We start from the raw sequence: 12,845 nt of genomic DNA, 5'->3' as shown, positions 1-12,845 counted from the left end.
ACAGATGAACACTACTCTATTAACCATTTCGTTTTTATTTTCAAAGACACACATACATGCAACAGCAATGTTTAGAATTAGTTTATAAAATTTCAGATACATACAATTTTCAACATGAACTGAAATAAATGATGAGCATGAATTTACAAACGCTGATATGTCTACTTACAATACCATTATACAAGCTTTATTTCCTTTTACTCATATAAAAACTAAAAATAACGTGTTTTTTTCTCTATCCCATGTAGTAACAAAATACTATCAACACTATGACAACAGCTTTAAAGAGACCGAAGATGAAAATTCTGTAATTTTACTCACCCTTGTGTCATTCCTAACCTGTATGACTTTCTTTCCTCTGTGGAACACAACTTAATATATTTTGAGAAATGTCTCAGTGTTTGTGTCCATACAATGAAAGTCAATTGTTATAAAAACCTACATTTTTGGTAACCTACAATTTTCTCCAAATATCTTGCTTTATGTTCCAAAGACAAAATAAAGTCATATAGGTTTAGAACTACATGATGTAGAGTAAATTACATCAGAATTTTCATTTTTGACAGAACTGTCGCTTTTACAATATCAAACCATCCTTTGATGCAGTTGCATTTGGAACTGTACAGAGAGACAAAAGAATAAATGGTAAACTCAATGTGCCATAGTTCTGGGATCAACAATGTCAAGTCAGTGGCACTTGAAATCCATAGTGTCAAACACCTTATTTATCACAACTAGCCAAGTCAGGTATTATTTTGGATAGAGAGTAGTCATAACATATAAACAATTATATTAAATGTTAATTTACGTGTTCTCTTTAAGTTGTTTGAATGAAGCATCCATAGCCAACACACATGAAAGAGAAAACACCACATTATAGCTGCCAGTCACATTTATCCATCTAGGAGTTTGAGAATACTTTCTCTCTCTTTTAAAGCTTTCCACGCCTGATCTTTCTCTTTTTTTGTTGGAGTGCGTTTCTTTTGCCTGGCTGCCATGATGCGACGGAAGGCCTCCATGACCTCATTATCAGCCACTCGAACCCGCTGTCGAAGCTCCTGTTTTCGCATCTCTTCCCGTGCCAACCTGCATGAACAGGACGAAAAGAGAAAGCTGACTTTCCTGATAATCACATGAAACCTGGTATTTCGCAATGCATATATGAGAAAAAAACTACTAAGATATTTCTACTTAAAATCCTCGTTATATCTAAAAATACACAGCTGGCTGCTTCAATACAGTTCTCAAAGTTGTCATCTAAATAAAACTATGGAAAATAAAAAAATCTTGACTTGTCACTCCCTCTAACTCCTTGAAAGATTACAGGCTTATTTTCATGAGCCAGACTTCATCTTGTGCTGATGGCAGTCTCGATCTGGATGTGAGGCTCTTTCGGTGAGACTCACTTGAGCAGCTCCTGCTTGCGTGAGCGGTTGTGGGCAGTCAGAGCTTTGAGTTCAGCTTGTCTTTTCTGCAGCTCAGCCAGCACCTCGTCTTCAGATTCTCCTCCGACACCTTGCCTCTCATCAGAGTCCAGCAGCCCCTGCGACACCAGCTCCTCTCTTATACGAGCCTCCAGTGAGCGTGTGTGAGGCACACTGGGGTACAGAATGAAAAATACAAAATAATTTTGTTATACCAATTGTGCATGATTCATCTCATTATTAAAGGGTTAGTTCACCCAGAAATGTAATTGATGTCATTAATGACTCACCCTGATGTCATTCCACACCAGTAAGACCTCGTTTTCAGAACACTGTTTAAGATTTTATATTTAGTACGACGAGAGCTTTTCTGTTCCTTCATGAAAGTGTTTGCACACTATACTGCCCATGTCCAGAAAGGTAATAAAAACATCATCAAAGTAGTCCATATGTGACATCAGTTAGTTAATTAGAATCTTTTGAAGCATCGCAAATACATTTTAGTCTACAAATAACAAAATACGCTGATTCACATTTTTTTTAGTTTGAATCCTTATTTGAGGATTGAAAACAAACAGGGAAGAGAAGACAATGCTGGATAAAGTCGTCATTTTTGTTATTTTTGGACTAACATTTATTTTACTGCATACACTGGATGTATACACTTCCATATGCTCTTGGAATAAATACAAAATATCTTATACTTGTGTTCTGAAGATGAACGGAGGTCTTACAGGTGTGGAACGACATTAGGTCATTAATGACATCAATTTCATTTTTGGGTGAACTAACCCTTTAATAAATGTTGTTGTTTTTATAACCTTTCATCAAAAATGTAATTGCTTTCTCTACCTCTGAAACATTGAATAATCTTAACCAATAGCTAATATCTTGGTATCCCGTTCATATCCACTTTTCATTATCCGACCAATTAGATCAATTAACTCAGAATGAATTAGGGTGGAGAATTATGAGCCAGGCCTTCTCGTTCAATATCAATGCCTGACTTCACAGTAGGGCTGTTTCGAATGCCATTTTTTGAGCTTCGAAGCTTAGGTGGCAATCAATATCGAATATTCGAAGCTTCGGTGGGTGGGGCTAAATATATAATAATAGTGTCGGTTTGCATTTGTATCATCTTTCACGACTTCACGTTTCACTCTTCGGCATCGTAAATGTGTTGCGGCAGACCCAGTGGAGTGCAGTGTTGCATTTGGTGCAATATGATCAGGTGGCACACATTCTTTAAATATTAATAAACATTTAAAAATCTTTTAAATAGAACAGTTTCCGGTACGCATTACACGGGCAGGTTTATGCTCCGAAAACGGACAGTGCACAAGTGATACAAAACACAAAGTCTGTTGAGAGCAAGAACTTTAATAAGGTATTAATAACGAACCTTTCTTTAAAACAAATGAATCCCAAAACAGAAATTAAATTAGTAACACACAGTGATTTCAATGAACTGTAATAAATAAAGAACACGGTAGCATGCTTATAAACAGTTGAATAAGAATAAATGAATTGTTTTTAAAATTACACAAAATGTAATATCTATTACAATTAGTTTTATTCTATATAAGGGATTTATTTTGTCTTATTCTGACTTTTTGTTAATTAAAATCTTTAAAATGCGCGATGCTTTTATTGAAAGCATGTTGCGGTGTTTTTTTTTTATTTATTATTATTATTTCAAGCATGAGTGAGAATGAGTCCGCGACGGAAGTCACGTGTTGAAAAAACAACAACGAATATTCGAATCTCAAAACTGAAAATCGAATGCCACCTCACCGAACGAATATTCGAATATTCGATTATTCTAGTACAGCCCTACTTCACAGATGCATTTATAGAAGAATGGTTAAAAATATTGACATGGGACTATATTATGTGGAAGCACAGACGAAGCACTGCTACTTGGGCACAGAGATATCACGGCTCTCATCCTCACGTCCTCTGGCTGTTGAGCGATCGCAACGTGTTGAGTGATATCTCTATGCCCAAGAAGCAATGCTTCACCTGTGCTTCCCCATAATATAGTCCCAAGTTAATATCTTCCTAGGATATTGCGTAGTCTTAATCTGCACAGTTATTTGTACTCGTTGTGAATACGCAGGCCATAATAAGTAATTTATTTTTATTTTTATTTGGATCACTTTTACTCGGGACATGCTAGCTGGCAACATAGGATTCCATGCATTATGCTATATAACATATATTTTGCTTCTGAGATTTTTTAGCACTAAATACTATTTGTGCAATAATTATGGTCCATTAATGACCACTTAAAATATTATTTATATATATTAAGACCGCTTATATTACAATTAGTGTAGTAATTAAGGTTAAAATAGAGAACCCCCACCCCCACAACCACACATTGCTTTCAAATCTGTGGGAAACACTGGGGCTAATTTTCATTTTTGGGTGAACTATTCCTTTTAATGACCCTATAATTATACTGGTTCACCTGACCCTTATTGGACACATTTCTGTTTGCATAAGATGCTTTCTTGTATTTAAATACAGTTCAACAGAGCACAACAGAATGGTTGAAGGGTTAATGAGATGTTAAAACAACTGTTTACATTTTTTAGGCCAGTAGGATGTTTGGAGAAATAAACTTTTTAATTTAGTGAAGACACACTAAATTACATCAAAAGTGAAAGTAAAGATTAAAAGTTAATGTTTTTAATGTTAATTTTGTTTTTTACCTGAAGGCTTTACCCTGGCTACGAGGCGACGTACCGGCCCCATCATCCTTTCCTGGAATGTCTGGAATAGGGGAATCCTCCATTGGAGATATGATGTTTTCCTACATGCACGAAACAGGATGTGACTGAAATAAACCACTAATATAAACTGAGCTGTGACAAAACTGACTAAATGTTGCAAAATATAATGACTTATTTTAGCAAATGATGAATCACTGACCTCAACAAGTGCTTGTAGAAGCCGCTGAGTGAGAGGGCCAAAGGGACAGCCATCGTCAGGAGGCTCATGCTGAGACTCTGATTTCTTCAGTAAGGCGTCTACATCTACACAAATAAGAATAGTAGAGGATAAAAGAAACTAAAAAAATGCAATGCTGCAACCGGAATCAAGATCTTTAATGACACGTTACCTTTAGCATCTAGTTCAGAAAGAGGACCCATCATGCTTTTCTTCTTGTCATTGGCTCTTGCTCCCTCTCTTTGCTCTTCTAACAGGTCCTCTTGAGCCCAGCGTTGGGAATAGTGTTTTCCAAGAGCTGGGATCTGCAAGGAAAACCCCCAGTCAGAGCTCAGAAGTGAACAATCAACACACTATCCATTTAACAGGCCTTTCTCTGAATAAAGAATCAGCTGAAGGAAAAGAGAGCAGAGCAGGAAGTGGATTGTAAGAAAGATATTTACCTTGTAGTACTCAGCTTCATCATCAGGGGGTTTAAGCAGCTCTTCCAGAACTCTGATCTCTTCATTTGTGATGTCTGCACAGTAAGGCTCCACTGAGGCCCAGAATCTGTTTTAAACGCATAAAAAAATACACCACCATTTAAAGGTTTGGAGTTGGTAAGATTTTTTTAAAACCAAGGACACACCAAGCTGACGTTAAAATGACTGTGTTGTCGCCTCTTGTATGCTGCGTCTTGGCCAAAAAGCTGTGCTTGAACACACCAAAAAGGACTGTCAACAAGCATGTGCTTCCTGGGAAACCAGGACTGCAGATATACAAATGTAAACATGATAATTCATTATTTCTAAACAGCTCATGTTACTATGATAATATTTGTTCATTCTAATGCTTAGGTACGATGATGTCAAATTATAACAGCCTTCAGTCTGTAATGTCTTGCTTTTATTCTCATGCACTAACACGTTCGCTAAGCTAAACAAATAATCAGAGTTCTCTCTCTCACCAACGGCCCACCACTTGTTCAATATATATAATAGGCCTTAAAAACCCAGACGGCATCCAACTAGCACAAACTGAATTTATTTGATCAAAAATACAGTACAACAGTAATATCGTGAAATATTATTATACTTTAAAATAACTTTTATTTGTTATATATATATATATATATATATAGTGATCTGCTTATTAATAATACCGTTTTTTAATATTTCAATCTTTACCTGTATAGTTTTAATTTAATATTTCTCCTCTGAAATCGATAAAGCATGACATGAGAATCAAATTTGATTTAATTTAATACCAAGGGTTTCTGTCTGCAAACATCAGATCTGTATCCTAAATCTGGTTTAAATTCATATAAATATACATTAAGCACATCACAGACAAAACATTCAGTATTAACAAACCTGTTGGGGGCATCATTTTTAGGATTGCGGGGTATATCTTGGGGGTCCACTTCAAATTCAAAGTCCTGAACCTTAGTCTGTAAATTCTTAGACTTCGGTCTACCTGGCCCAGGTCCAGGACCATGACTTCCTTTTCCATCAAGCTTCTGTTTTTTGGGCTTGGAATGGCGAGAAGAGGCTGCGAGATCTGGATCCTTGCCTAACTTCAGAAACCTTTTGTCCCCTTTTTTGTCCTGCCAGTCTGTAAGAATCTGTTTCAGAGACAAAACATAAATACCTTTAGACATGGGCAGTAGGTGGGAGAAAGACAAATAAAATAAAAAAACATTACTTTTTACCTGTCTCTGTTCTTCAAGCGCTCTGAGACGTCGGCTCGCAGAGGACAGGAGAGTTTCCAGCTCCAGCTGAAGCGTGTCAAGCTCTTCAATGCCAATGCCATCATCTTCTGAGCGGCTGAGTACTGCGGTGTAGCGTGGACACACTTTCACATGGTCAACAGGTTTGAAGTCATAGTACTTCAGAGGGGGACAGTCCTTCAGTTCACTCATCTTCTCATTAACAGGAACCTATATCTAAAAAATGGTATACATAAAATCAGGGTTGTGCAAGGTATCCAAAGGGGTTTGTTTGTTTGATTAATTTATTACTATTAATCAGTAACACAAGACTGTAACGTATATGTTTTAGTTTGGGAGGCAAAGGCATGGTTGCTAGTAAACATCTACACAGATAGATAATGCTGGATATGGACTGCTGTAGCTATTGTTATTCATAAGGGTTTATCTGTGACAATGCCAATTTGGTATGTATTACACCCCTGTATTCATTCTCACTCTGTTATATAATATTGATCACAATATATGAGAGCAGTCTGAAGCCAGACACTGTAAGCTAACGGCTACATGCTAATTCAGCTGCATGCTGCTCAACCCTCTGGGAACCAGTATATTATCAATAAATATGCACATTCCTGCAATAAAAAGGCGTATAATTAGAATTCAATAGATTTTAAAAGTCAAAACAGGAGGATAACCTGAAGTCTAACAAAGCATTTATTCATAAAATATCATTGTTTACCTCAGATAAAGGAGCATCCATTACTGACTAAACCATTATTTTGCACGGTGGGAGAACGTTCGCCGATTACATTTTAATAACAATAATGGATATTACAGGTATTTTAATATGATCAAATTCTGTTTTATTTTACTTATCTGGAACAATTTTTATGTACGATAGGCTACATAATGATATAATAACAGATAAATATTCCGATTTGACAGTTAACGTCCACGACGCATGGAATGGTACATTCCTGACTGGAGCGCGTCCAAGCAGTGGGAAAAAATATTTGTATTTTTATTTTTTAGAGACTCGCGTGCTGTTAAACCCACAAAGAGATGTTTGTTTCAGCACAGTAATATTTGAAGACGAATGCGTCTTTGATTTTAATGTATTTGACCTGTCGCGTTATTTGCCATATAAGGAAGAAAAAGCGAATCAAGGTAAGATTGCTACTGGGCTTGGCCGTAAATATAAGAAAAGATGTGGAACTTACACGGCAGTTTTGGTGTTGTTACCGTTTTCGCTCAATTTCATAGTTTCTTACATATAAACATAATACATTGTATTTGCATGAAAATGTATTTAATCACACCCTATACACTCGTGTATATTTAAATCATGAGCGTACAATAATTACACTATTGCACTTCTATTTGGTATATTACGGAAGTGTGAGTACGCAATGGAGGCGTGTTTTCTGATCTCTAGGCGTGGCGTGCGGACTTCCGTCTTCCTCCACAGACCTCATATAAAATGGTAAGAGATTTACATTTCTAACAAGTTGTTAAGATTTTTTTATTACACCGCTAGCTGTCAAATCACCCAATAATCAGCATGTCCTTAAAACAATTGCTAGCGATCACAACAGTGTTTTTTGTGGGTTTATTTGATCGAGTGATCAGTCTGTCTTGTTTTATGCTAGCTGGCTAACGTCAATGATTTTGCAGGCAAAGACTCTTTTTTTGGCAGAATCGAAGCAATAAATGCACTTTTTGAGATGCACATTGCACTGCACAGATAAAATAGATCTAATCTAGGAAGTGTGTTTAGTGTATTTAGAACAGCCTAGTTATTAATAAGTGATGTTCAGACAGATGATTGACACTTCTGGACCTAAAAATGACTGATTCGAGCTTAATGGAGTGGCCAGGCACAAACCAGCCGACAATCACGGTCATATGTATTACCGAAATGGGCCATTTTTAAGGACATATTTATATAATAATGCATGTTATTATATTTTTTAATTAATGTAAACTAGTCATCTTTAATCAAAATAACTTCCTCTCCCACTTGCAACGACGTCTCTTCTGTGGTAACGTGTTTATTGGTGTGAGGGTGGGACAACCTGTCAATCACATGACATCACAGCAGTTGCAGTCCTGCCCTACATTTTTTCTTGTTTGCTAATGCTGAGTTCACACTGCACGATTTTAGCCCCGATTTTAACTCGCTGACAGGTTTTGTGAAATCGCAGGCAAATGTCCGAAATCGTAGGAAAATCGGTGCTCGTTCATGTGAGTGACAATCATGCAGTGTGAATTATCAAAGACATGATCAGAGAGAATAGCAGAATTGTCTGCAGTTCTTCCTGTTGAAAAGTCATGAAGTGTGAAACCCCCTGTCACCGATCCATCCAACTGAATTATACCCCAGATAGTCATGCCGTGTGAAAAGAACTGTGATCTGACTACTTTGAAAATCGTGGAGTGTGAACTCTGCATAAGCTATGAGATGTGTCTCGCAATAGGGAAGTAAAGATGATCGCAACTTCTGTTTTATGTCAACTTTAATTAAATATTCTATTTTTTTATAAATGTAGACGGCAACATTGCGACCCTACCTGAATGCGGTGCGCGCCACTCTTCAAGCAGCCCTGTGTCTGGAGAACTTCTCCTCTCAGGTGGTGGAGCGTCACAACAAACCTGAGGTGGAGGTTAGGTGAGTAAATCTCTCATAAACCCCACGTAATTATCTATATATGGTGTGTGTATAACTGATAAATGTGTGCAATGTCTTTTAATATAGGAGCAGCAAAGAGCTTCTGTTGCAGCCGGTGGTCATAAGCCGCAATGACAAGGAGAAGGTCCTGATCGAGGGGTCTATAAACTCTGTGAGAGTCAGCATTGCTGTCAAACAGGTATAAAGATGAACTGCTGAAGACAGATGTAGTGAATTTTTCTAGTCATCATCTTCTAAAGATAATCATGGTCTTCTTAGGCCGATGAGATTGAGAAGATCCTGTGCCATAAATTTATGAGGTTCATGATGATGCGAGCAGAGAACTTCTTCATCCTGCGAAGGAAACCTGTTGAGGTGAGATCTGTTGTACAAACAAGAGAATAAGCAATATATAATTTATTAAACAAGTCTTTTTGGTGGAGTCATGTAGGAATTTGGGACATGCTGCATGATATAACTTCAGATCAGTCTGTTTATGTAAATTATGGAATAATTTTTGAAACTCTATCTAAATAATGTTGTGTATGTGAAGAATGTAAACTATGATACTAAAGGCACATTCACACCAAGGACAATAACAATAAAAATAACTATTAGCATCCACTAATCAAGTCAAGTCACCTTTATTTATATAGCGCTTTTTAGATTGCCAATTGTTTCAAAGCAGCTTCACAGTGTTAACAGGAAAATAATGCAACAGAATTTGATTCGGCTGTACAGCTGCTCTGGAGAAAACAGTGATGTTATCCAGCTAATTTAAATTATCATATAGTGACCCAGTATAGCGGGCAGATTGGTAATATAGTTGAAATGTTTGTGTCCCCAACTGAGCAAGCCAAAAGCCAAAGGCGACAGTGGCAAGGAACCAAAACTCCTTCAGGGCCAGAATGGATAAAAAAAACCTTGGGAGAAACCAGGCTCAGTCGGGGTGCCAATTCTCCTCTGGCCGACAAACAAAGAGTGTATGATTATGATTCTGTCAGCATTAAAGGTCAGAAGTCATATTAGGTCAATAGATATTCGAAAGATTGGAGTCGTCATATGGGAGACGGGTTTAATGAGGATGTTGTGTCGATGCTGCATTTATAGGTGCAGTTTACTTGACACTCTCTGCAGACACTTCAGGGATGCATTAGTCTAGTTTGTCTGGATTTAAACTGACAGTGTGTGTCTGCTTCCCGAACAATACTAGTAAGCCTGTTCCAGAGTTTAGGTGCTAAGTAGGAAAATGATCGATCAGCTGCAGTTGATTTTGATATTCTAGGTATTATCAACCTGACAGTGTTTTGAGACCCCAATAGACGTGAAGGAGTATAATGTGTTAAGATCTCTTTCAAGTAAACCATTTAGTGCTTTGTAAGTAATTAGCAAGATTTTAAAATGTATGCGATGTTTAATAGGGTGCCAGTGCAGTGTTGACAAAACTGGGCTAATATTATTATACTTCCTAGTTCTAGTAAGAACTTGTGCTGCTGCGTTTTGGACAGGCTGAAGTTTATGTATTAAGCGAGCAGGGCAGCCACCCAGTAGAGCATTACAATAATCTAGCCTTGAGCTCATGAACACATGAACTAACTTTTCAGCATTTTGCATTGAAAGCACGTGCCGTAGTATATATATATATTTTTAAAATGGTAGAATGCAGTTTTACAGATGCTAGAAACGTGGCTTTCAAGCTTATGGATACAGCAGGATAGATTCTGATTGGCTGTCAGTGTTTTTATCGGTCATCATGTCATTCTGAAAATATTTCCAACAATATTGTGTCTCTATATCGCTATCATTATAGCTTTGGTGTGAACTCTTCTATTCTTTATTATTGTTTATTTTTTGTATTGTATTTTTTTAATTTTATTGTTATCTTTATAGTTATCGTCCTTGGTATAAACAGGCCTTAACAGTTGTTTTCTTATTTCCTCTCTTGTGCTTTTCAGGGCTATGACATCAGCTTCCTCATCACCAACTTCCACACAGAACAGATGTATAAACACAAGCTGGTGGACTTTGTCATCCACTTCATGGAGGAGATCGACAAGGAGATCAGCGAGATGAAACTGTCAGTCAACGCTCGGGCCCGAATTGTCGCAGAGGAATTCCTCAAGAATGTATGTTTAAGATGTTTGATGTATATCATTTAGAGATGCACCGATTGCAATTTTCTTGGCCAATGCGTTTTTTTTTAGTAAGTGTGACCTGCCGATACCGATTTTTGCAGGTTGCAATTTTCTTTTTAACTAACTATAATTGACAAAACAAAAATCTACTTTTCTTTAAATTCAACATTTTATTTTCATAAAAAAACAGAATATAAACGTACATAAAAAAATTAATTAAAAAAAAAAATTCATTTTATTCATCACAAAAAATATTTGTGATGTTTTTTATTATTTTTTTATTTATTTTTTTATTTTATTTAATAATTTCAAATTTGTGATTTTTTTATCTTTTATAAAGGGTATTTCTCCCCTAATCTTATTAAATATAGGCTATGCTTCAGGTTTAGTTTTGTTTTCAGTTTTCAGTTTTTTGTTTAGTTTTCAGGTTCAAGATTTGTAGTTTTGATTGGACAAAAATAAGAAATGTTGGAAAGTATGTTTAAACATCGGACTAAACCTCCAGTAGTAGGTGGCAGCAGGTGGCCATCTTAATCATTGAGTCGTTCATTCAAACGCTGAATTGTTCAGTAACACTTGTTGCTGTGAAACGGTTTACGGTTCTGCTGTGAACGATTTTCGCTGCTGAAATAAAACAAAACACTCAATATTGAATTCTCATTCACTTGTCAGAAAATCGGACAAGCGTTAATGTCGAGCCCTGTATATACTGTATATATATATATACATTAGGCTTATTAGGCTGCTGTCACATTAAGACTTTCTAAGAGTTTCTGACTGTGTAACTGAATACTTGCCAATATGGTAATTTATACATACTTTTTTGAGTTTTGACCATTTAAGTGCAGTATGCCACTCATTTTGGTACTTTCAATTCACAAGATTTTTGAGAGGCGGCTTTGTGCTTCACTTTGGCCGGTTGTTCGGTGCATCTCTGATATCTTTTTACGGGCATGTTTAGAAGAATAGAAATTCATTTTTAATTTGACTGTTTTTATATATATATGTTTTTTGTTTTTTTTCTGTTGTAGTTCTGAGGATGCTTATCTACATTCCTAATACCCATCAGAGATTGGTGTTGCTTTGGTTCCTGCGGACAAAAACATTCAAGGTTTTTAAAATCTCCACAGAGCAAAGAGTTTATTTGTTAGCACCCACAAGCAAGAAGATCTACAGGAACAACTGGCCAGTCCTGCAGCACTATATGCAGTCCCCTTTGCCTTCTGTTCAAGGTGCTCCTTGTGCCCATGGATATTAACAATTGTACATTTAGTCAAGAATTTATAACTCTTGTTTTCTGTTGTTAGAAAGAAAAATAAGAAAACACACAGTCAAGGCAGGTCCTTAAAAGTATTACCTGTAATTAATATTGATGGGCACAGGAATCTTGTTGTTGGACTGTATTTGTTTCTTTTCTTCTGTTGTCTTTTATATACATGTACTCATGTGCTTAATTTTTGTTACAAAGAAAAAAAAAGATTAAATTCAATGTTAAAGAGATCATGAGGGAAACAAATAAGAAAAAAATCGGCACAGCTAAACTAATAAGATAACTATACAAAAAAAAAAAAAAAAACGGTGTAAAAAAACAACCAAAATTTCAATAAAAATATATTGTGCTTTCTGTACCTCTTTGGATTTATTTCTAAATTGCATTCGGTTGTGCTTTCAATCCACTTTTATTAATCAATCTTTCTGCAGTTTTTTTTAGTTCTTATTTATCAGGGTTTTTTCTTATACAATGCCATCTGAAACCTGTATTGAGCAATTTCTCGATCAATTGTGTTACTCATGCATTCTGTGCATAAAATTTGATGGGAATCGTAAAGCTAGACTGAGTACAGAAGTGGATATTGATCCTCAAATGCTTGGTTATCAATAGAGAAGTCCTTTTGTGATCTATAAATTTGAGCATGACTTGAAAAGACTGCTAACAATGGATACCCAGTCCAGCCAATTCACTGTAATTTGAC

The 12,845-nt window shown here is 36.3% G+C and overlaps 2 protein-coding genes across 3 annotated transcripts; one reads left to right on the top strand and one right to left on the bottom strand.

Annotated features, from left to right (window-relative positions):
• Positions 1–19: 19 nt before the first annotated feature.
• On the bottom strand, positions 20–6,981 carry tada3l (transcriptional adaptor 3 (NGG1 homolog, yeast)-like). Its single transcript, XM_067431302.1, has 9 exons — positions 6,809–6,981; positions 6,070–6,303; positions 5,732–5,982; positions 4,823–4,928; positions 4,552–4,684; positions 4,362–4,465; positions 4,142–4,242; positions 1,407–1,598; positions 20–1,086 (listed from the first exon to the last, which is right to left on the bottom strand). Exons 2-9 carry the CDS (start codon positions 6,277–6,279, stop codon positions 894–896), a joined length of 1,290 nt encoding a protein of 429 aa, XP_067287403.1. The 5' UTR covers positions 6,280–6,303; positions 6,809–6,981; the 3' UTR covers positions 20–893.
• Positions 6,296–12,452, top strand: arpc4l (actin related protein 2/3 complex, subunit 4, like). Of its 2 annotated transcripts, none has more exons than XM_067431304.1 (7): positions 6,296–6,340; positions 7,505–7,552; positions 8,619–8,737; positions 8,825–8,936; positions 9,017–9,112; positions 10,693–10,863; positions 11,904–12,451. In XM_067431304.1, exons 1-7 carry the CDS (start codon positions 6,311–6,313, stop codon positions 11,907–11,909), a joined length of 582 nt encoding a protein of 193 aa, XP_067287405.1. In that variant the 5' UTR covers positions 6,296–6,310; the 3' UTR covers positions 11,910–12,451. The 2 variants fall into 2 exon arrangements, with proteins under 2 accessions (XP_067287405.1, XP_067287404.1); XM_067431303.1 differs by lacking the exon at positions 6,296–6,340 and adding an exon at positions 7,168–7,236 and having other exon boundaries at positions 11,904–12,452.
• Positions 12,453–12,845: the final 393 nt, after the last annotated feature.

This window comes from Pseudorasbora parva, chromosome 22, assembly GCF_024679245.1.
Source record: "Pseudorasbora parva isolate DD20220531a chromosome 22, ASM2467924v1, whole genome shotgun sequence".
Classification (NCBI taxonomy): Eukaryota; Metazoa; Chordata; class Actinopteri; order Cypriniformes; family Gobionidae; genus Pseudorasbora; species Pseudorasbora parva.
Note: the sequence above shows the minus strand (reverse complement) of the source record. Positions and strands in the feature narration are given on the sequence as shown.

Bases quoted from the DNA above. Each gene is read 5' to 3' on its own strand.
- tada3l (XM_067431302.1), bottom strand. From the start codon at position 6,279: ATGAGTGAACTGAAGGACTGTCCCCCTCTGAAGTACTATGACTTCAAA. The intron at 5,983-6,069 runs GTAAAAAGTAAT...TCTCTGAAACAG, and splicing joins CGCTTGAAGAACAGAGACAG to ATTCTTACAGACTGGCAGGA. The intron at 1,087-1,406 runs GTGAGTCTCACC...CTGTTCATGCAG, and splicing joins CGCAAGCAGGAGCTGCTCAA to GTTGGCACGGGAAGAGATGC.
- arpc4l (XM_067431303.1), top strand. From the start codon at position 7,183: ATGTATTTGACCTGTCGCGTTATTTGCCATATAAGGAAGAAAAAGCGA. The intron at 7,237-7,504 runs GTAAGATTGCTA...TCTGATCTCTAG, and splicing joins GGAAGAAAAAGCGAATCAAG to GCGTGGCGTGCGGACTTCCG. The intron at 8,937-9,016 runs GTATAAAGATGA...TGGTCTTCTTAG, and splicing joins TCAGCATTGCTGTCAAACAG to GCCGATGAGATTGAGAAGAT.